Below are 24,785 nucleotides of genomic sequence, written 5' to 3' on the forward strand. Positions count from 1 at the left end.
AGAGAGTGAGGGAGACAGAGAGTGAGGGAGACAGAGAGAGAGGGAGAGACACAGAGTGAGGGAGACAGAGAGTGAGGGAGACAGAGAGAGAGGGAGAGACACAGAGTGAGGGAGACAGAGAGAGAGGGAGAGACACAGAGTGAGGGAAACAGAGAGTGAGGGAGAGACACAGAGTGCGGGAGACAGAGAGAGAGGGAGAGACACAGAGTGAGGGAGACAGAGAGAGAGGGAGAGACACAGAGTGCGGGAGACAGAGAGAGAGGGAGAGACACAGAGTGAGGGAGACAGAGAGAGAGGGAGAGACACAGAGTGAGGGAGACAGAGAGTGAGGGAGACAGAGAGAGAGGGAGAGACACAGAGTGAGGGAGAGACAGAGAGTGAGGGAGACAGAGAGAGAGGGAGAGACACAGAGTGAGGGAGACAGAGAGAGAGGGAGAGACACAGAGTGCGGGAGACAGAGAGAGAGGGAGAGACACAGAGTGAGGGAGACAGAGAGAGAGGGAGAGACACAGAGTGAGGGAGACAGAGAGAGAGGGAGAGACACAGAGTGAGGGAGACAGAGAGAGAGGGAGAGACACAGAGTGAGGGAGACAGAGAGAGAGGGAGAGACACAGAGTGAGGGAGACAGAGAGAGAGGGAGAGACACAGAGTGAGGGAGACAGAGAACACAGTTACCCAGTAAATATCACCATGTGTCGCAGACATAACCCTGGTTTGGGAAGGGGCTGATGGTCCTTCTCGAGCAGAATAGAAAAACCTGCAACAAGAGGTCGCCAACGTCACACCGTTTCACCCCCCGCTCCTCACAGGCCCTTCCCCTGGCGTTCTGCACCGTAGGGCCTCGACCCTTCCCCTGGTGTCCTGCACCATGGGACCTCAGCCCTTTCCCTACACCGTGGGGCCTCGGCCCTTTCCCTGCACCGTGGGGCCTCGCTCCTTCCGCTGCACCGTGGGGACTCGGCCCTTCCCCTGCACCGTGGGGACTCGGCCCTTCCCCTGCATCGTGGGGCCTTGGCCCTTCCCCTGCACCGTGGGGCCTCAGCCGTTTCCCTGCACCGTGGGGCCCTGGCCCTTACCCTGGTGTCCTGCTTCATGGGGGCTCAGCCCTTCCCTGCACCGTGGAGCTGCGGCCCTTTCCCTGCACCGTGGGGCCTCGGCCTGTTGCGTTTGCAAAGATAATCCAAAGACAGCATGTAGAAATCAACTCATGTCGTTTTTAATGGTCGATCCAACTGCTCTTACAGGCCAAGGCAATCGAGTACCTATCACCAATGTCAGACATGATATATCGAAAGCAGCACTATCAAACTTCATGTGCTCGCAATCTGTAGTGTATGTACCTTTAAGGGGAGAACTACTTTTTACAGCTCCTGTATACTGTAGTACTGGCAGTGACCACACCTGTATATAAACCCTGAGTAGGGATCTGTATGTTCAGTTTTAAAGTAACGCTCATCTAGTAAATACCTGTTGATTGTTCCTGCAGTCTCGTGTCTAGTTATTGAAGGACACACTGCATCAAAAATACACGGATCTAACAGTGGCGACGAGGCAGATTCGAACCTACCTGCAACTCTGCATTACCTCCCAGGGATTCGCTCCTGGAGAACAGTGGAAGAAAGTTGAGGCCAGAAGTACGGGCGTCGACCACGAGCAACCGCCCAGTCATCCAGCAGAGATTGAGCATCGCAGGGGAGGCTGTTGAGAGCTGGGCTTGGTTCTCCAGTCACGGTGGTCCAGCGAAACGGGCTGGCAACAGGTATGGCGCAGACCCTTCCCGGACAGCGGCAGCTAGAGCCGACCGACGGCATAGAAAAGGCCGAGCAGCGTCGACGGGAGAAAAGAGAGGGTGGAGCGTACAGGGCGCAGCTGGTGTTCAGGACCGAACGGCGTCGACGGGAGAAGAGAGAGAGGCGCGAAAGAAAACGCGCAGAGCGCAGATGGTGTTCAAGGGACGAGCAGTCGCAGCGGAGAAGAAGGGAGAGCGCGGGAAAATGCCATTTTGAGCCGCAGCGGAGAAGAAGGGAGAGCGCGGGAAAACGCCATTTTGAGCCGCAGCGGAGAAGAAGGGAGAGCGCGGGAAAACACCATTTTGAGCCGCAGCGGAGAAGAAGGGAAGCGCAGGAAAACGCCATTTTGAGCCAGTCTAACCACACCCAGGGATGCCGAAGAGTGACAGTATCACAGCGTTCGACAATGAAGTCGAAGATTGGACGACATATGTCGAACGCATAGAAATGTACTGCAAGGCGAATTAAGTGCCAGATGAGAGGAAAGTGCTGGTATTGTTGAATTCCATGGGTGCAAAAACGTATGGCTTACTGCGAAACCTAGTAACCCCAGAGAAGCCAGTGGACAAGGATTTTGGAAACATAGTGTCAACCCTACAGAACCACTTGAACCCCACACCGCTGCTGATAGCAGAAAGATTTAAGTTTCACAAAATGAACCAGCATAACGATGAAAGTAATGCTGAGTATTTAACGGAACTGCGTAAGCTATCGAAACACTGCCAGTTTAGAGCGGGACTGGCAGATACCTTAAGGGACAAGTTTGTGTGTGGGCTTCAAAGTGAAGGAAACCAGAAACGGCTTTTATCTGAAAAGGACCTTACGCTGGAAAAGGCTTTCAGCATGGCAGTATCACACGAAGCATGGGGCGCTGCAGAGATACAACGGAGACTGCAAGAATATGGCACAAATGAAATGTCATACGGAACAGTGAAGTGTTATTGCTGCGGCAGAACAACACACGACCATAATGATTGCTGGTTTAAGGACAAAGTGTGCAGACAGTGTGGAAAAGTAGGACACACAGCAAGAGCCTGCAGGTCGGGAAAGAAAACCAGCAGCAAGAAATCTCCACAGGAGAAGTACAAGAAGGTACATAAGGTGACGGAGAGTAGTTCAGACGAACAGAAAAGTGATACAGACTCCAGAAGCAAGGAGCTGGGTTGTCTGAAACGACATAAGGTGATCCAAATGGAGGATTATCAAACTATCTGGGTCACGCTCAAGATAGACGGAGTCCAAGTGAAAATGGAATTGGACACAGGATCAGCCCTAACAGTCATAAGCCGAAGGGACTACAAGCGGCTATTCTCACATATACCCTTGAGAGATACAGAGATTGTCTTGAAGACGTACACGGGGCAAAAAGTCTACCCCAAAGGAAAAATAAGGGTGAACGTTGTATATAACGGCAAGGAAACACCAAAAATGGACCTATATGTATTGCCAGATGGAGGACCACCACTACTAGGACGTGAATGGATCCGGAAGATACAGCTAGATTGGCATTCCATACAAGCAGTGACTGTAGATGCCAAAAAGGATGACGACGCCACACCTGGACGACTGTCAAAAATGCTAACTGATGCACAAGAAGTGTTCCAGAAGGGACTTGGAACACTAAAAGGCATAACAGCGATGATCAAAATAGAGGAAAATGCAAGCCCAAAGTTTTTTAAGGCCAGACCGGTGCCTTATGCGATCCGCCCAGCCGTCGAAGTAAAGCTGGAAGGTTTGGAACGTTCAGGAGTACTGTCCAAAGTGGACTGGAGCGAGTGGGCCACACCCATCGTTCCTTTAATGAAGAGGTCGTTGAGTAATACGCCTGGAGAACCAACGAAAGTTTGCATCTGTGAGGACTTTAAGGTGACAGTGAACCCAGTCCTTCACACGGTACAATATCCGATTCCGCGGATTGAAGATACTTTCGCCTCACTATCTGGAGGGAAACGCTTCACTAAGATTGGTCTGGCCCAGGCGTACCTGCAAATGGAGGTAGATGAAGCCTCGAAACAGTACCTCACGATCAACACTCAAAGATCTCTACCAATACAACCGGCTGGTGTTCGCGGCAGCATCAGCTCCGGCTATTTGGCAAAGGGCAATGGATTAAGTCCTGCAAGGGATTCCAGGGACCCAGTGTTATTTGGGCGACATCCTGGTCACGGGCGAAAATGACAGTGATCACCTTGCCAACCTGGAGCAGGTGCTCACTAGATTGAAGGAATATGGGCTCCGAGCAAATCGCCACAAATGCGAGTTTTTCCAGAAGCAGATCTCGTATTGTGGCCACGTTATTGATGAAAAGGGGTTCATTAAGCCCCCTGAAAAGATTGAGGCAGTAGTCAAGGCTCCAGCACCGGAAAATGTGTCACAACTGAGGTCGTTCCTCGGCCTGGTGAACTACTACCATAAGTTCTTGCCGAATTTTTCTACAGTATTACACCCACTGAACACCCTACTGCAAACGGGGGTACCATGGAAGTGGAATGACGAATGTAAACGAGCTTTCCAGAAGTGCAAAGAATTGATCACATCAAAAGAGGTGTTGGCTCATTTCAACCCAGCACTACCAATTCGGTTGGCGTGTGATGCATCACCCTATGGCATTGGAGCGGTGCTGTCGCACAAGTTTCCGGACGGCTCGGAGAGGCCGGTAGCCTTTGCGTCTCGGTCACTAACCTCAGCCGAGCGTAACTATGCCCAGATTGACAGGGAGGCCCTCAGCCTAGTGTGGGGAGTGAAAAAGTTCAACCACTATCTGCACGGGTAGAAGTTCACCTTGCTGACGGACCACCAACCACTTGTCTCCATCTTTAATCCAAAGAAGGGCGTGCCGGTGATGACTGCGCAACGGCTACAAAGATGGCCACTTTTTCTAGGGGCGAACCAATATGAAATCAAGTATAAGGGCATGAAACAGCATGGAAACGCTGATGGGCTATCACGCCTGCCACTGCCTACTGTGGAGGAAGCACCAGCAGTGGACCCTGTCGAAATATTTCACTCGACTATAATTGAACGCTTGCCAGTAACTAACGCTGATATAGAGAAGGAGACCCGAAATGACCCGACACCGTTTTGGGTATATGACTTGACGGTGAAGGGATGGCCAACACATGCCGACTCACTGTTGCCAGCATTCTCATCCAGAAGAGAACAGCTGTCAGTATGCCAGGGGACCTTGATGTGTGGATCCCGAGTGGTAATTCCACCCAAGTTAAGGGAGAGAGTGCTCAATGAGCTTCACGAAGGCCATCTGGGAGGGGTAAAAATGAAAAGCCTTGCTAGGGCTTATGTGTGGTGGCCGGGGATCGATCAGCAAATCGAGGACCTGACAAAGAGCTGCTCAGGATGCCAGAAGGTCCAAAATGCACCACCACATGCCCCTCTACACCCATGGGAGTGGCCCTCATCTCCATGGCAATGGGTGCATATTGATTTTGCCAGTCCATTCATGGACCCAATGTTTGTAAGAGCCGTGGATGCGCACTCAAAATGGCCTGAGGTGATCAAAATGTCGTCCACCACCACGGAGATAACTATTGCAGTCCTACGGATCATATTTGCCAGGAACGGCTTGCCAGAGCAGATTTGCTCTGATAACGGACCACAGTTTGTGTCCGAAGAGTTTCGAAGATTCATGAAAAGGAATGGGGTAAGGCATTACACATCCGCCCCGTATCATCCAGCCACAAATGGATTGGCTGAGAGGTTCGTACAAACCTTTAAGAAAGCCGTAAGGGCCATGTGCGATGACGACATTCCACTGCAGCATGAGGTGGACAATTTCCTGTTAGCCTACAGAAATGCGACACATGCAGTCACCAACCAAACCCCGGCTATGATGTTCTTTAACCGAAGGTTGAGATCTTGTCTGGATTTGCTCAGACCAAATGTACGAAGAGATGTTGAGAATAAGCAATTCCAGCACATCAATGAGAAGCCGACAAGTAGCTTCAATGTAGGGCAACCAGTCTTGGCCCGCGACTACCGAACAGAGAAATGGCAAACAGGAACGATATGCACACGGCAGGGGCCACTAATGTACACAGTGGATGTTGGGGAGAACGTTGTGAGACGCCATGTCGACCAGATCCTAGAGTCACAGGAACGAGTCAACCCCATGGCTCGCGCACCTGGTGATGAACCCGACATACAGGTAGCATCTACCCCAGAAACAGTAGCATCGGAAGCTGATGAACCAACTGACGACAAGGGGCCTCCGCACCAAGAACAAGACACTCAGGAAAGGCGCTATCCAGATAGGATCAGGAAGCCGCCCCAAAGACTGAATTTATAAATGGACTATTTTTAGTTAATGTGCATGTTAAAAGTGTTAATTGTTAAATGAATGTTATGGTACTGTCAATCTAAAAGGGGAGGAATTGTAGTGTATGTACCTTTAAGGGGAGAACTACTTTTTACAGCTCCTGTATACTGTAGTACCGGCAGTGACCACACCTGTATATAAACGCTGAGTAGGGATCTGTACGTTTAGTTTTAAAGTAACCCTCATCCAGTAAATACCTGTTGATTGTTCCTACAGTCTCGTGTCTAGTTATTGAAGGACACACTACATCAAAAATACACGGATCTAACACAATCATCAGACATAATATAATGGTGACAGCACTATCAAACTTCCTGTGCTAGAGTAACTCTAATGCATCACTGTAACCCAGTGTGCAGACATAACACGGCCCTTCCCCTGCACCATGGGGCTCGGCCCTTCCCCTGCTCCATGGGTCCTCAGTCCTTTCCCTGCACCGTGGGTGTCGTGTATTGATTGCGAGTTTGACACCAGTCAATATGGTAATGTAATGTGCGAGTTTAACACCAGTAAATACGGTAATGTAATATGCATTGCATTATGGGAATTACCCGGGAACGCTGCAGTCGACCATTTTACCAATAAAGAGAAGATCGCAGTTAGAAGCCTGTCTGCCTGACTCTGATTTAATTCGACGTATCTACATGCTTGATTGAACGCATTAAAGCATAGATACAACATTGGCGATGAGGATAACGAAGGGAATCATCTTAAATAGGTAGTTGCCCAAGTTTTAGTTAGCTAGGATGGAGAAGACCGGCATTCAAAATTTTGCATGCTTCGCCGAGCCAGCCACGTTGGGTCCAAGATGGACGAGGTGGTTAACGTCTTTTGAGCTTCATGCTGATGGCAAAGGACTCATCATCGACGATACCTCTACAGGTGCCACAAAGCAGAGGAGAAGAGCTCTACTTCTACACCTAGCAGGACCAGATGTCCAGGATATCTTTTCGACTCTACCGGACACAGGAGAGCCAGCAGACTACACGGCGGTGGTTAGTGCTTTGAATCACTACTTTGTGCCCCAGGTCAATGCAGCATTTGCTAGACAGACTTTTCATAAGTTGTCCCAGAAGGCAGGTGAGACTGTGCAACAATTTGCTACTCACTTGCGGCAGGCTGCTAAAGACTGTGCTTTTGGGGGGGAATGCGGATAATCAAATAAGAGATGCTATCCTGAGTAGGTGCACGTCAGCCTATGTGCGGAGGAAATTGCTAGAGGAAGGGCATGGTCTAACACTCGCCCGCACGTTACAATTGGCCTCACAATGTGAAAATGTCGAGGAGCAGATGTCAGCCATGTCATGTACAGAGAAGGCGGAGACATATACTGTTCGTTGTGTTACACAGAAAAGAGGGTGTTATGCGAAAAGCTCGACAGAGAAACCAAAGGGAAATGGCGATAGGAACAAAAGGAAATGTTACAGATGTGGACACACAGACCACATGGGCAGAGATCCGAAGTGCCCAGCACGCGGACAAACGTGTCATAAGTGCAAGGGAAAGGATCATTTCTTCAAAGTATGCCGCACAAAGGGTACAAAGAAACAGTGTGAACAATGTAGAGGAACAAAATGACTTTGCATTGGCTGTTACTGGAAATAACGTGACAGAGAGACTTACCTTTTGTGTGGGGGGAGTAAACCTGAGAATGTTAATTGATTCGGGTGCAACTAGTAATGTGATAGATGAGAATACATGGGAAGGATTAAAGTCAGAACACATTAAGTGTCAGTCACATGTCCCTAAGACAGAGAGAAAGTTATTCTCTTATGCTTCTAGCCGACCACTGTCAGTTAAAGGTATATTCACATGTGGGATTACAATAGGTAAGAGAACTGAGCAGGCGGAGTTCATTGTGATTAAAGGCCACGGAGAGCCGTTGCTAGGAAGGGAGACAGCCATGAAACTGGGAGTTTTAAAAATAGGCGCAGATGTCTCAGCTGTGGTAGATGTAAGACAGCTACTAGAACAGCGGTATCCAAAGGTATTCCAGGGAGTAGGAAGGCTGAACACAAAATAGATCAGTTTGTATATCAACCCACAAGTGAAGCCTGTGGCCCAGCCACTCAGGCGTATACCATTCAACTTAAGGGGGGCAGTAGAAGCCAAAATAAAACAACTGAGGGACATGGACATTATCGAACCTGTAACTAGTCCCACCCCATGGGTAAATCCTGTGGTTATTATACCAAAAGCGGATAAGGATGTAAGGTTATGCCTAGACATGAGATGAGCAAACCAGTCAATAGTGAGGGAACGATATCCAATCCCCACCGTTGATGAGATACTCCAAGGTATGAACGGCCCGACAGTGTTTAGTAAGCTAGACCTGAAATGGGGTTATCACCAGTTAGAACTGACCCGAGTCACAAGAAATCACAACGTTTGCAGTACATAACGGAGTATACAGGTACAAGAGGCTGATATTCGGTGTATCTTCAGCTAGTGAGCAATATCAGCACGAGATAGCTAATGCCTTAGCTGGAATAGAGGGTGTTGAAAACATCTCAGACGACATTATCGTGCATGCACACGACCAGGAAACGCACGACAGACGCCTGCACGCTGTCATGACCAGATTAATGGAAAGTGGACTGACACTAAACTCAGAGAAGTGTCAATTCAACATGGACCGATTGATTTTCATGGGAATCCTGTTGTCTGAAAAGGGCATCGGACCAACAGCAGAGAGAGTGCGAGCGGTGGCAGGTGCTCGGGAACCAGAGAATGCTACAGAGGTGAGGAGTTTCTTGGGACTCGTTGGGTATAGTAGCAAATTCATCCGCAGTTTGCAACGCTATCAGAGCCACTGCGACGCCTGACGAGAAAAGACACACCATTTAAATTTGGATCACAACAGAGACAGTCATTCAGTCCACTCAAGGAAGAGTTGGCCAGAGCCGGCACTTTAGCATATTTTGATAAGGACGCACCAACCAAGGTGATAGCAGATGCCAGTCCTGTAGGTTTAGGCGCAGTACTAGTTCAGGACCAACATGGACAAGAGGTGCCAATATGCTATGTAAGTCGTTGTTTAACAGACTGTGAGAGGAAATACTCTCAAACAGAGAGAGAGGCCTTAGCTCTTGTATGGGCTTGTGAGAGGCTGCATCCATATGTGTATGGCCGAAAATTTAACTTGGCAACTGACCATAGGCCATTACAAGTGATATACGGCCCACATTGTAAACCCTGTGCCCGTATAGAGAGATGGGTACTTAGATTACAGCCGTATGATTTTAAGGTGATACACATTCCAGGCAAACAAAACATTGCAGACCCACTGTCACGATTGCTGGGGGAGACAGCAAAACAGGAGAGACATTCTCATGGCTCAGATGAATACGTGAGATTTGTAGCTGTGAGTGCGACACCAAAAGCACTCACTACTAGAGAGGTGGAGGAAGCCTCTGCTACCGGCCCAGAGCTGATTGAGGTATGGAAGGCAATCACAAACGGACATTTTGAGAACTGTAAAGCTTATGCAGCAATTGTAAACGAGCTGTGCGTAGTGGGGTACCTAGTTCTTCGGGGAACACGCATCGTGCTACCCACAGTGTTACACGCACAAGCCCTGTTGTTAGCACATGAAGGACACTTGGGAATAGTTGGAACAAAGCAACATCTCAGAACCAAGGTTTGGTGGCCTGGCATGGACAAGGCAGCTGAAAAACACCGTAAAGCGTGCCACGGCTGTCAGATAGTAGCCAGACCCAACCCACCTGAACCGTTGACACCAACACCATTACCGGAGGGCCCCTGGCAGGATGTAGCTATAGACTTACTGGGACCCTTGCCATCCAACCACTCCATTCTTGTGGTAGTTGATTATTATAGTCACTACTATGAATACGGCATCATGACCTCCACAACAACAGAGAAGGTTATTGATAGTTTAGAGTCAATTTTCAGCCGTCATGGTTTGCCAATCACCTGCAAACCTGATAAAGGTCCCCAATTCAGATCTGAATTATTCAAAAAATACTGTGAAAACAACGGGATCAAACACCTGAAAAGGACAGCAAAATGGGCTCAGGCTAAGGGAGAAGTCGAGCGCCAGAATGCATCGCTGATGAAGAGAATCAGAATTGCTCAGTCAGAAGGACTAGATTGGAAACGTGAACTTGGAAAATATGTGACTGTATACAGGAGCATTGACCATGCCACGACAGGAAAGAGCCCGGCAGAGCTGCTCGTTAAACGGAAAATGAGAGGAAAGCTGCCAGACATCACAGAGTCGCGCGCAGACATGGAAGTACGTGACCGGGACGTAGAACAGAAAGGCAAGTCCAAACTGTACACAGATGAACAGCGGAGAACACAATACTCAGAGGTGGAAGTCGGCGACACGGTGCTGGTACGGCAGGACAAAGTGGACAAGTTCACCACTCCTTTTAATGCCACACCGCACAAAGTTTTGAGTAAAACAGGGAGTCAGGTAGTAGTGGAATCTCCAGAAGGAGCACACTACTCGAGAAACACTACGTTTGTGAAGAAATACAGAACCAATGGACCAAAGGAGACACTCCATGAGCAGAAGGAAACACAAGGGACTGAGGACAGTATAGTAGACCCTGACACACATACCACTGTGACACAGGCAATACCCACTGACACCAACATGTCAGACATACCCAATACAACCAGACCTCAAAGGGTTAAAAGAAAACCCCAAAGACTGTCTGATTATGTCACAACATAAACTGTGCGAGAACTGCATGGGTGATGTTAAATGTTTAAATGCGGGAATTATTTAGTTGCGTGGTCAGACACAAGTTTGTAAAAAGTTTATAAATCAAATAAGTTATGCAGTGTTATTGTAAGCAACTGTTTGTAAACTGCAAGTTTGTTTCCAAGGAAAAGGGGGATGTCGTGTATTGATTGCGAGTTTGACACCAGTCAATACGGTAATGTAATGTGCGAGTTTAACACCAGTTAATACGGTAATGTAATGTGCATGGCATTATGGGAATTACCCGGGAAAGCTGCAGTCAGCCATTTTACCAATAAAGTAAAGATCACAGTTAGAAGCCTGTCTGCCTGACTCTGATTTAATTCGACGTATCTACATGCTTGATTGAACACATTAAAGCATAGATATAACAATGGGGCCTCGGCCCTTTCCCTGCACCGTGGGGCCTCGGCCCTTCCCCTGGTGTCCTGCACCGTGGGGCCTCGGCCCTTACCCTGGTGTCCTGCACCGTGGGGCTTTGCACCTTTCCATGCACCGTGGGGCCTCGGCCCTTCCCAGGACCATGGGGCCTCGCTCCTTCCCTTGCACCGTGGGGCCTCGCTCCTTCCCCGGCACCGTGGGGCCTCGGTCATTCCCCTGCACCATGGGGCCTCGGCCCTTCCCCTGCACCGTGGGGCCTCGGCCCTTCCCCTGCACCGTGGGGCCTCGGCCCTTCCCCTGGGCCACTCACCTGCTTTGGGATAAGTAGCGATGAGTAGGTCATCTGACTTTGCCTGGCAGAGTTCCACTTTCGCCCAGTTGTCTGTCACCCAATCAGTCATGGGCACACCTTGAACGGGTTTTATCTGCGGCCGAGTAATTTTGACCTCCAGGAGACCAGGGTGATAATTTTGCGACATCTTAAGTCTCCTGAAACTGTGCATCCAGATGTTAAAGGACTTCGAAGCTCAATTATCCAGAGACACATCTGCTCCTCCCTTTATCCACTGACCCTCGCCCACAGGGACCCAGAGGCTTCTGTCTCAATCAGTACCCACTGATCCTTGCCCACAGAGACCAAGAGGCTCCTGTCTCCCTCAGTACCCACTGACCCTCGCCCACAGTGACCGAGAGGCTCCTGTCTCCCTCAGTACCCACTGATCCTTGCCCACAGAGACCAAGAGGCTCCTGTCTCCCTCAGTACCCACTGACCCTCGCCCACAGGGACCGAGAGGCTCCTGTCTCCCTCAGTACCTACTGATCCTCACCCACAGAGACCGAGAGACTCCTGTCTCCCTCAGTGCCCACTGACCCTCGCCCACAGGGACCGAGAGGCTCCTGTCTCCCTCAGTACCCACTGACCCTCGTCCACAGGGACTGAGATGCCCCTGTCGCCCTCAGTGCCCACTGATCCTCGCCGACAGGGACCGAGAGGCTGCTGTATCCATCAGTACCAACTGACACTCGCCCACAGGGACCGAGAGGCTCCTGTCTCCATCACTAACCACTGACCTTCACCCACAGGGAACGGGAGGTGCCTGTCTCCCTCAATACCCACTGACGCTCACCCACAGGGACCGAGAGGCTCCTGTCTCACTCAGTACCCACTGACTCACCCACAAGGACCGAGAGGCTCCTGTCTGCCTCAGTACCCACTGAAGCTCACCCACAGGGACCGAGAGGCTCCTGTCTTCCTCAGTACGCACTGAAACTCACCCACAGGGATCGAAAGGCTACTGTCTCCATCAGTACCCACTGACACTCACCCACAGGGACCAAGAGCTCCTGTCTCCCTCAGTAGCGACTGACCCTCGCACACAGCGATCGAAAGGCTCCTGTCTCCCTCAGTACCCACTGACCCTCACCCACAGGGACCTGGAGGCTCCTGTCTCCCTCAGTACCCACTGAAGCTCACCCACAGGGAACGAGAGGATCCTGTCTCCCTCAGTACACACTGACTATCACTCAAAGGGACCGAGAGGCTCCAGTCTCCCACAGTACCCACTGACATTCGCCCACAGGGACCGAGAGGCTCCAGTCTCACTCAGAACCCACTGACCCTCGCCCACAGGGACCGAGAGGCTCCTGTCTCCATCACTAAACACTGACCTTCCCCCACAGGGACCGAGAGACTCCTGTCTCCATCACTAAACACTGACCTTCCCCCACAGGGACCGAGAGGCTCCTGTCTCCATCACTAAACACTGACCTTCCCCCACAGGGACCGAGAGACTCCTGTCTCCCTCAGTACTCACTGAAGCTCACCCACAGGGACCGAGAGGCTCCTGTCTCCATCAGTACCCACTGACCCTCACCCACAGTGACCGAGAGGCTCCTGTCTCCCTCAGTGCCCACTGACCGTCACCCACAGGGACCGAGACGCTCCTGTCTCCCTCAGTACCCACTGACACTCACCCACAGGGACCGAGAGGCTCCTGTCTCCCTCAGTTCCAACTGACCCTCACCCACAGGCACCGGGAGGCTCCTGTCTCCCTCAGTACCCACTGACACTCGCCCACAGGGACCGAGAGGCTCCTGTCTCCCTCAGTACCCACTGAAGCTCACCCACAGGGACCGAGAGGCTCCTGTCTCCCTCAGTACCCACTGAAGCTCACCCACAGGGACCGAGAGGCTACTGTCTCCATCAGTACCCACTGACCCTCACCCACAGTGACCGAGAGGCTCCTGTCTCCCTCAGTATCCACTGACCATCACCCACAGGGACCGAGAGGCTCCTGTCTCCCTCAGTATCCACTGACCGTCACCCACAGGGACCGAGAGGCTCCTGTCTCCCTCAGTACCATCTGACCCTTGCCCACTGGGACCGAGAGGCTCTGGTCTTACTCAGTACCCACTGACACTCATTCCCAGGGACCGAGAGGTTCCTGTCTCTCTCCGTACCCACTGACACTCATCCACAGGGATCGAGAGGTTCCTGTCTCTCTCAGTACCCACTGACACTCATCCGCAGGTACCGAGAGGCTCCTGTCTCTCTCAGTACCCACTGACCCTCGCCCACAGTGACCGAGAGGCTCCTGTCTCCCTCAGTGCCCACTGACCCACACCCACAGTGACCGAGAGGCTCCTGTCTCCTCAGTGCCCACTGACCCTCACCCACAGGGACCAAGAGGCTCCTGTCTCCCTCAGTGGCCATTGACCCTCGCCCACAGGGACCGAGAGTCTCTGACCCTCGCCCACAGGGACTGAGAGGCTCTGACCCTCGCCCACAGGGACCGAGAGGATCCTATCTCCCTCAGTACTCACTGACACTCGCCCACAGGGACTGAGGGGCTCCAGTCTCCCTCAGTACCCACAGACCCTCGCCCACAAGGACCGAGAGGCTCCAGTCTCTCTCAGTACCCACTGACCCTCACCCACAGGGAACGGGAGTCTTCCTGTCTCCCTCAGTACCCACTGACCCTCACCCACAGGGAACGAGTGTCTCCTGACTCCCTCAGTGCCCACTGACCCTCGCCCACAGGGACCGAGAGGCTCCTGTCTCCCTCAGTAACCACTGACACACCCACAGGGACAGAGAGGCTCCTGTCTCCCTCAGTAACCACTGACACACCCACAGGGACAGAGAGGCTCCTGTCTCCCTTAATACTGACTGACCCTCGCCCACAGGGACCGAGATGCTCCTGCCTCCCTCAGTATCCACTGACCGTCACCCACAGGGACCGAGAAGCTCCAGCCTCCCACAGTACCATCTGACCCTTGCCCACTGGGACCGAGAGGCTCTGGTCTCACTCAGTACCCACTGCCCCTCACCCACAGGGACCGAGAGATACCTGTCTCCCTCAGTACCCACTGACCCTCACCCACAGGGACCGAGAGGCTCCTGTCTCCCTCAGTGCCCACTGACCCTCACCCACAGTGACCGAGGGGCTCCTGTCTCCCTCAGTGCCCACTGACCCTCACCCACAGTGACCGAGGGGCTCCTGTCTCCCTCAGTGCCCACTGACCCTCACCCACAGTGACCGAGGGGCTCCTGTCTCCCTCAGTGCCCACTGACCCTCAGCCACAGGGACCGAGATTCCTGTGTCCCTCAGTACCCACTGACACACCCACAGGGGCTGAGAGGCTCCTGTCTCCCTCAGTGGCGATTGACCCCCGCCCACAGGGACCGAGAGGCTCTGACCCTCGCCTACAGGGACCGAGAGGCTCCTATCTCCCTCAGTACTCACTGACACACCCATAGGGACAGAGAGGCTCCTGTCTCCCTTAGTACCGACTGACCCTCGCCCACAGGGACCGAGATGCTCCTGTCTCCCTCAGTACCCACTGACACTCGCCCACAGTGATCGAGAAGCTCCTGTATCCCTCAGTATCCACTGACCCTCGCCCACAGGGACCGAGAGGCTCCTGTCTCCCTCAGTACCCACTGACCTTCGCCCACAGGGACCGGGAGGCTATTGTCTCCCTCAGTACCCACTGACCCTCACCCACAGGGACCGGGAGTCTTCCTGTCTCCCTCAGTACCCACTGACCCTCACCCACAGGGAACGAGCACCTCCTGACTCCTTCAGTGCCCACTGACCCTCGCCCACAGGTACCGAAAGGCTCCTGTCTCCCTCAGTATCCACTGACACACCCACAGGGACAGAGAGGCTCCTGTCTCCCTTAGTACCAACTGACCCTCGCCCAAAGGGACCGAGGTGCTCCTGCCTCCCTCAGTACCCACTGAAACTCACCCACAGCGACCGAGAGGCTCCTGACTTCCTCAGTACCAACTGACACTCACCCACAGTGACCGAGAGACTATTGTCTCCATCAGTACCCACTGACCCTTGCCCACAGTGACCGAGAGGCTCCTGACTCCCTCAGTATCCACTGACCGTCACCCACAGGGACCGAGAGGCTCCTGACTCCCTCAGTATCCACTGACCGTCACCCACAGGGACCGAGAGGCTCCTGTCTCCCTCAGTATCCACTGACCCTCGCCCACAGGGACTGAGAGGCTCCTGCCTCCCTCAGTACTCACTGACCCTTGCCCACAGGGACCGAGAGGCTCCTGTCTCCCTCAGTACTCACTGACCCTTGCCCACAGGGACCGAGAGGCTCCTGTCTCCCTCAGCACTCACTGGCCCTCGCCCACTGGGACCGGGATTCTATTGTCTCCCTCAGTACCCAATGACCCTCGCCTATAGGGACTGAGAGATTCCAGTGTCCCTCAGTGCCCACTGACACTCGCCCACAGTGATCGAGAGGCTCCTGTCTCCATCAGTACCCACTGACCCTCGCCCACAGGGACCAAGAGGCTCCTGTCTCCCTCAGTATCCACTGACCCTTGCCCACAGGGACCGAGAGGCTCCTGTCTCCCTCAGTTCCAACTGACCCTCACCCACAGGCACCGGGAGGCTCCTGTCTCCCTCAGTACCCACTGACACTCGCCCACAGGGACCGAGAGGCTCCTGTCTCCCTCAGTACCCACTGAAGCTCACCCACAGGGACCGAGAGGCTCCTGTCTCCCTCAGTACCCACTGAAGCTCACCCACAGGGACCGAGAGGCTACTGTCTCCATCAGTACCCACTGACCCTCACCCACAGTGACCGAGAGGCTCCTGTCTCCCTCAGTATCCACTGACCATCACCCACAGGGACCGAGAGGCTCCTGTCTCCCTCAGTATCCACTGACCGTCACCCACAGGGACCGAGAGGCTCCTGTCTCCCTCAGTACCATCTGACCCTTGCCCACTGGGACCGAGAGGCTCTGGTCTTACTCAGTACCCACTGACACTCATTCCCAGGGACCGAGAGGTTCCTGTCTCTCTCCGTACCCACTGACACTCATCCACAGGGATCGAGAGGTTCCTGTCTCTCTCAGTACCCACTGACACTCATCCGCAGGTACCGAGAGGCTCCTGTCTCTCTCAGTACCCACTGACCCTCGCCCACAGTGACCGAGAGGCTCCTGTCTCCCTCAGTGCCCACTGACCCACACCCACAGTGACCGAGAGGCTCCTGTCTCCTCAGTGCCCACTGACCCTCACCCACAGGGACCGAGGTTCCTGTCTCCCTCAGTACCCACTGACACACCCACAGGGACCAAGAGGCTCCTGTCTCCCTCAGTGGCCATTGACCCTCGCCCACAGGGACCGAGAGTCTCTGACCCTCGCCCACAGGGACTGAGAGGCTCTGACCCTCGCCCACAGGGACCGAGAGGATCCTATCTCCCTCAGTACTCACTGACACTCGCCCACAGGGACTGAGGGGCTCCAGTCTCCCTCAGTACCCACAGACCCTCGCCCACAAGGACCGAGAGGCTCCAGTCTCTCTCAGTACCCACTGACCCTCACCCACAGGGAACGGGAGTCTTCCTGTCTCCCTCAGTACCCACTGACCCTCACCCACAGGGAACGAGTGTCTCCTGACTCCCTCAGTGCCCACTGACCCTCGCCCACAGGGACCGAGAGGCTCCTGTCTCCCTCAGTAACCACTGACACACCCACAGGGACAGAGAGGCTCCTGTCTCCCTCAGTAACCACTGACACACCCACAGGGACAGAGAGGCTCCTGTCTCCCTTAATACTGACTGACCCTCGCCCACAGGGACCGAGATGCTCCTGCCTCCCTCAGTATCCATTGACCGTCACCCACAGGGACCGAGAAGCTCCAGCCTCCCACAGTACCATCTGACCCTTGCCCACTGGGACCGAGAGGCTCTGGTCTCACTCAGTACCCACTGCCCCTCACCCACAGGGACCGAGAGATACCTGTCTCCCTCAGTACCCACTGACCCTCACCCACAGGGACCGAGAGGCTCCTGTCTCCCTCAGTGCCCACTGACCCTCACCCACAGTGACCGAGGGGCTCCTGTCTCCCTCAGTGCCCACTGACCCTCACCCACAGTGACCGAGGTGCTCCTGCCTCCCTCAGTACCCACTGAAACTCACCCACAGGGACCGAGAGGCTCCTGACTTCCTCAGTACCAACTGACACTCACCCACAGTGACCGAGAGACTATTGTCTCCATCAGTACCCACTGACCCTTGCCCACAGTGACTGAGAGGCTCCTGACTTCCTCAGTACCAACTGACACTCACCCACAGTGACCGAGAGACTATTGTCTCCATCAGTACCCACTGACCCTTGCCCACAGTGACTGAGAGGCTCCTGACTCCCTCAGTATCCACTGACCATCACCCACAGGGACCGAGAGGCTCCAGTCTCCCACAGTACCCACTGACCCTCGCCCACAGGGACCGAGAGGCTCCGGTCTCCCTCAGTACCCACTGACCCTCGCCAGAGAGACCGAGGGGCTATTGTCTCCCACAGTACCAACTGACCCTTGCCCACAGGGACCAAGAGGCTCTGGTCTCACTCAATACCCACTGACACTCATCCACAGGGACCGAGAGGCTCCTGTCTCTCTCAGTACCCACTGCCCCTCACCCACAGGGACCGAGAGATACCTGTCTCCCTCAGTACCCACTGCCCCTCACCCACAGGGACCGAGAGGCTGCTGTCTCCCTCAGTACACACTGACCCTCACCCACAGGGACCGAGAGGCTCCTGTCTCCCACAGTGCCCACTGACCCTCACCCACAGTGACCGAGAGGCTCCTGTCTCCCTCAGTGCCCACTGACCCTCACCCACAGGGACCGAGGTTCCTGTCTCCCTCAGAACCAGCTGACACACCCACAGGGACCGAGAGGCTCCAGTCTCCCTCAGTGGCTATTGACCCTCGTTCACAGGGACCGAGAGGCTCTGACCCTCGCCCACAGGGACCGAGAGGCTCTGACCCTTGCCCACAGGGACCGAGAGGCTCCTATCTCCCTCAGTACTCACTGACCCTCGCCCACAGGGACTGAGGGGCTCCAGTCTCCCTCAGTACCCACTGACCCTCGCCTACAAGGACCGAGAGGCTCCAGTCCCTCTCAGTACCCACTGACCCTCGCCCACAGGGAACGGGAGTCTTCCTGTCTCCCTCAGTACCCACTGACCCTCACCCACAGGGAACGAGCGTCTCCTGACTCCCTCAGTGCCCACTGACCTTCGCCCACAGGGACCGAGAGGCTCCTATCTCCCTCAGTATCCACTGACACACCCACAGGGACAGAGAGGCTCCTGTCTCCCTTAGTACCGAATGACCCTCGCCCACAGGGACCAAGAGGCTCCTGTCTCCCTCAGTACCCACTGACACTCGCCCACAGGGACCGAGAGGCTCCTGTCTCCCTCAGTACTCACTGACCCTCGCCCACAGGGACCGGGAGGCTATTGTCTCCCTCAGTGCCCACTGACCCTCGCCCACAGGGACAGGGAGGCTATTGTCTCCCTCAGTACCCAATGAACCTCGCCCATAGGGACCGAGAGGTTCCAGTGTCCCTCAGTACCCACTGACCCTCGCCCACAGTGATCGAGATGCTCCTGTCTGCCTCAGTACCCAATGACCCTTGCCTATAGCGACCGAGAGGTTCCAGTGTCCCTCAGTACCCACTGACCCTCGCCCACAGTGATCGAGAGGCTCCTGTCTCCCTCAGTACTCACTGACCTTCGCCCACAGGGACCGGGAGGCTCCAGGCTCCCTCAATACCCACTGACCCTCGCCCACAGAAAGCGAGAGGCTATTGTCTCCCTCAGTGCCCACTGACACTCATCCACAGGGACAGAGAGGCTATTGTCTCCCTCAGTACCCAATGACCCTCGCCCATAGGGACCGAGAGGTTCCAGTGCCCCTCAGTGCCCACTGACCCTTGCCCACAGGGACCTAGAGGCTCCTGTCTGCCTCAGTACTCACTGACTCTTGCCCACAGAAACCGAGAGGCTCCTGTCTCCCTCAGTACCCACTGCCCCGCACCCACAGCGACCGAGAGGCTCCTGTCTCTCTCAGTACCCACTGACCCACGCCCACAGCGATCGAGAGGCTCCTGCCTCCCTCAGTACCCACTGACCATCACCCACAGCGACCGAGAGGCTCCTGTCTCCCTCAGTACCCAATGACCATCACCCACAGGGACCGAGAGGCTTCAGTCTCCCACAGGACCCACTGACTCTCGCTCACAGGGACCGAGAGGCTCCAGAATCCCTCAGTACCCACTGATCGTCGCCAGAGAGAGCGAGGGGCTATTGTCTCCCTCAGTACCTTCTGACCCTTGCCCACTGGGACAGAGAGGCTCTGGCCTCCCTCAGTACCCACTGACCCTCGCCCACAGGGACCAAGAGGCTCCTGTCTCCCTCAATACCCACTGACCCTCACCCACAGGGACCTAGAGACACCAGTCTCCCTCAGTACCCACTGCCCCTCACCCACAGGGACCGAGAGGCTGCTGTCTCCCTCTGTACCCACTGACCCTCACCCACAGGGACCGAGAGGCTCCTGTCTCCCTCTGTACTCACTGACCCTCACCACAGGGAACGAGCGTCTCCTGACTCCCTCAGTGTCCCCTGACCCTCGCCCACAGGGATCGAGAGGCTCCTGTTTCCCTCAGTAACAACTGACCCTCCCCCACAGGGATCGAGAGGCTCCTGTCTCCCTCAGTATCCACTGACACTCACCCACAGGGAGCTGGAGGCTCCAGTCTCCCTCCGTACCCACTGAAGCTCACCCACAGGGAACGAGAGGCTCCTGTCTCCCTCAGTACTCACTGACCGTCACCCACAGTGATCGAGAGGCTCCAGTCTACCACAGTACCACTGACGCTCGCCCACAGGGACCGAGAGGCTCCTGTCTCCCTCAGTACCCACTGACCCTCGCCCACAGGGACTGAGAGGCTCCTGTCTCCCTCAGTGCCCACTGACCGTCGCCCACAGGGACCCAGAGGTGCCTGTCTCACTCAGTACCCACTGACCCTCACCCACAGGGACCGAGAGGCTCCTGTCTCACACAGTACCCACTGAAGATCATCCACAGGGACCGAGAGGCTCCTGTCTTCCTCAGTATCCACTGACACTCACCCACAGTGACCGAGAGACTATTGTCTCCATCAGTACCCACTGACCCTCACCCACAGGGACCGAGAGGCTCCTGTCTCCCTCCGTACCCACTGACCCTCACCCACAGGGACCGAAAGGCTCCTGTCTCCCACAGTACCGACTGACCCTCGCCCACAGGGACCGAGAGGCTCTGGTCTCCCTCAGTACCCACTGACACTCATCCACAGGGACCGAGAGGCTCCTGTCTCCCTCAGTACCCACTGCCCCTCACCCACAGGGACCGAGAGACACTTGTCTCCCTCAGTACCCACTGCCCCTCACCCACAGTGACCGAGAGGCTGCTGTCTCCCTCAGTACCCACTGACCCTCACCCACAGGGACCGAGAGGCTCCTGTCTCCCTCAGTGCCCACTAACCCTCACCCACAGTGACCGACAGGCTCCTGTCTCCCTCAGTGCCCACTGACCCTCACCCACAGGGACCGAGTTTCCTGTCTCCCTCAGTACCCACTGACACACCCACAGGGACCGAGAGGCTCCTGTCTCCCTCACTGGACACTGACGCTCGCCCACAGGGACCGAGAGGCTCTGACCCTTGCCCACAGGGACCAAGAGGCCCCTGTCTCCCTCAGTAACCACTGACCCTCGCCCACAGTGACCAAGAGGCTCCTATCTCCCTCAGTACTCACTGACGCTCGCCCACAGGGACTGAGAGGCTCCCGTCTCTCTCAGTACCCACTGAATCTCACTCATAGGGATCGGGAGTCTTCCTGTCTCCCTCAGAACCCACTGACCCTCGCCCACAGGGACCAAGAGGCTCCTGTCTCCCTCAGTATTCACTGACACACCCACAGGGTCAGAGAGACTCCTGCCTCCCTTAGTACCGACTGACCCTCGCCCACAGGGACCGAGATGATCCTGCCTCCCTCCGTACCCACTGAAGCACACCCACAGGGACCGAGAGGCTCCTGTCTCACTCAGTACCCACTGACACTCGCCCACAGTGACCGAGAGGCTCCTGTCTCCCTCAGTATCCACTGACCCTCGCCCACAGGGACTGAGAGGCTCCTGCCTCCCTCAGTACTCACTGACCCTTGCCCACAGGGACCGAGAGGCTCCTGTCTCCCTCAGTACTCACTGACCCTCGCCCACAGGGACCGAGAGGCTCCTGTCTCCCTCAGCACTCACTGGCCCTCGCCCACTGGGACCGGGATTCTATTGTCTCCCTCAGTACCCAATGACCCTCGCCTATAGGGACTGAGAGATTCCAGTGTCCCTCAGTGCCCACTGACACTCGCCCACAGTGATCGAGAGGCTCCTGTCTCCATCAGTACCCACTGACCCTCGCCCACAGGGACCAAGAGGCTCCTGTCTCCCTCAGTATCCACTGACCCTTGCCCACAGGGACCGAGAGGCTCCTGTCTCCCTCAGTTCCAACTGACCCTCACCCACAGGCACCGGGAGGCTCCTGTCTCCCTCAGTACCCACTGACACTCGCCCACAGGGACCGAGAGGCTCCTGTCTCCCTCAGTACCCACTGAAGCTCACCCACAGGGACCGAGAGGCTCCTGTCTCCCTCAGTACCCACTGAAGCTCACCCACAGGGACCGAGAGGCTACTGTCTCCATCAGTACCCACTGACCCTCACCCACAGTGACCGAGAGGCTCCTGTCTCCCTCAGTATCCACTGACCATCACCCACAGGGACCGAGAGGCTCCTGTCTCCCTCAGTATCCACTGACCGTCACCCACAGGGACCGAGAGGCTCCTGTCTCCCTCAGTACCATCTGACCCTTGCCCACTGGGACCGAGAGGCTCTGGTCTTACTCAGTACCCACTGACACTCATTCCCAGGGACCGAGAGGTTCCTGTCTCTCTCCGTACCCACTGACACTCATCCACAGGGATCGAGAGGTTCCTGTCTCTCTCAGTACCCACTGACACTCATCCGCAGGTACCGAGAGGCTCCTGTCTCTCTCAGTACCCACTGACCCTCGCCCACAGTGACCGAGAGGCTCCTGTCTCCCTCAGTGCCCACTGACCCACACCCACAGTGACCGAGAGGCTCCTGTCTCCTCAGTGCCCACTGACCCTCACCCACAGGGACCGAGGTTCCTGTCTCCCTCAGTACCCACTGACACACCCACAGGGACCAAGAGGCTCCTGTCTCCCTCAGTGGCCATTGACCCTCGCCCACAGGGACCGAGAGTCTCTGACCCTCGCCCACAGGGACTGAGAGGCTCTGACCCTCGCCCACAGGGACCGAGAGGATCCTATCTCCCTCAGTACTCACTGACACTCGCCCACAGGGACTGAGGGGCTCCAGTCTCCCTCAGTACCCACAGACCCTCGCCCACAAGGACCGAGAGGCTCCAGTCTCTCTCAGTACCCACTGACCCTCACCCACAGGGAACGGGAGTCTTCCTGTCTCCCTCAGTACCCACTGACCCTCACCCACAGGGAACGAGTGTCTCCTGACTCCCTCAGTGCCCACTGACCCTCGCCCACAGGGACCGAGAGGCTCCTGTCTCCCTCAGTAACCACTGACACACCCACAGGGACAGAGAGGCTCCTGTCTCCCTCAGTAACCACTGACACACCCACAGGGACAGAGAGGCTCCTGTCTCCCTTAATACTGACTGACCCTCGCCCACAGGGACCGAGATGCTCCTGCCTCCCTCAGTATCCATTGACCGTCACCCACAGGGACCGAGAAGCTCCAGCCTCCCACAGTACCATCTGACCCTTGCCCACTGGGACCGAGAGGCTCTGGTCTCACTCAGTACCCACTGCCCCTCACCCACAGGGACCGAGAGATACCTGTCTCCCTCAGTACCCACTGACCCTCACCCACAGGGACCGAGAGGCTCCTGTCTCCCTCAGTGCCCACTGACCCTCACCCACAGTGACCGAGGGGCTCCTGTCTCCCTCAGTGCCCACTGACCCTCACCCACAGTGACCGAGGTGCTCCTGCCTCCCTCAGTACCCACTGAAACTCACCCACAGGGACCGAGAGGCTCCTGACTTCCTCAGTACCAACTGACACTCACCCACAGTGACCGAGAGACTATTGTCTCCATCAGTACCCACTGACCCTTGCCCACAGTGACTGAGAGGCTCCTGACTTCCTCAGTACCAACTGACACTCACCCACAGTGACCGAGAGACTATTGTCTCCATCAGTACCCACTGACCCTTGCCCACAGTGACTGAGAGGCTCCTGACTCCCTCAGTATCCACTGACCATCACCCACAGGGACCGAGAGGCTCCAGTCTCCCACAGTACCCACTGACCCTCGCCCACAGGGACCGAGAGGCTCCGGTCTCCCTCAGTACCCACTGACCCTCGCCAGAGAGACCGAGGGGCTCCTGTCTCCCACAGTACCAACTGACCCTTGCCCACTGGGACCAAGAGGCTCTGGTCTCACTCAATACCCACTGCCCCTCACCCACAGGGACCGAGAGATACCTGTCTCCCTCAGTACCCACTGCCCCTCACCCACAGGGACCGAGAGGCTGCTGTCTCCCTCAGTACACACTGACCCTCACCCACAGGGACCGAGAGGCTCCTGTCTCCCACAGTGCCCACTGACCCTCACCCACAGTGACCGAGAGGCTCCTGTCTCCCTCAGTGCCCACTGACCCTCACCCACAGGGACCGAGGTTCCTGTCTCCCTCAGAACCAGCTGACACACCCACAGGGACCGAGAGGCTCCAGTCTCCCTCAGTGGCTATTGACCCTCGTTCACAGGGACCGAGAGGCTCTGACCCTCGCCCACAGGGACCGAGAGGCTCTGACCCTTGCCCACAGGGACCGAGAGGCTCCTATCTCCCTCAGTACTCACTGACCCTCGCCCACAGGGACTGAGGGGCTCCAGTCTCCCTCAGTACCCACTGACCCTCGCCTACAAGGACCGAGAGGCTCCAGTCCCTCTCAGTACCCACTGACCCTCGCCCACAGGGAACGGGAGTCTTCCTGTCTCCCTCAGTACCCACTGACCCTCACCCACAGGGAACGAGCGTCTCCTGACTCCCTCAGTGCCCACTGACCTTCGCCCACAGGGACCGAGAGGCTCCTATCTCCCTCAGTATCCACTGACACACCCACAGGGA

The 24,785-nt window shown here is 55.5% G+C and overlaps 1 protein-coding gene across 1 annotated transcript in view; it reads right to left on the minus strand.

The window, feature by feature from the left end:
- LOC147095438 (sulfotransferase 1C2-like) overlaps nt 1-11,718 on the minus strand; it is a 51,541-nt gene extending 39,823 nt beyond the window's left edge. Inside the window, exon 1 of the mRNA XM_085974586.1 lies at nt 11,550-11,718. Coding sequence (XP_085830712.1) covers nt 11,550-11,718 — 169 coding nt within the window. The remainder of the gene's footprint in view (nt 1-11,549) is intronic.
- Nucleotides 11,719-24,785: the final 13,067 nt, after the last annotated feature.

Source organism: Somniosus microcephalus, unplaced genomic scaffold (assembly GCF_052327205.1).
Source record: "Somniosus microcephalus isolate GS21.2 unplaced genomic scaffold, FLI_Smic_1.0 unresolved_chr1, whole genome shotgun sequence".
In the NCBI taxonomy this organism is placed as follows: domain Eukaryota; kingdom Metazoa; phylum Chordata; class Chondrichthyes; order Squaliformes; family Somniosidae; genus Somniosus; species Somniosus microcephalus.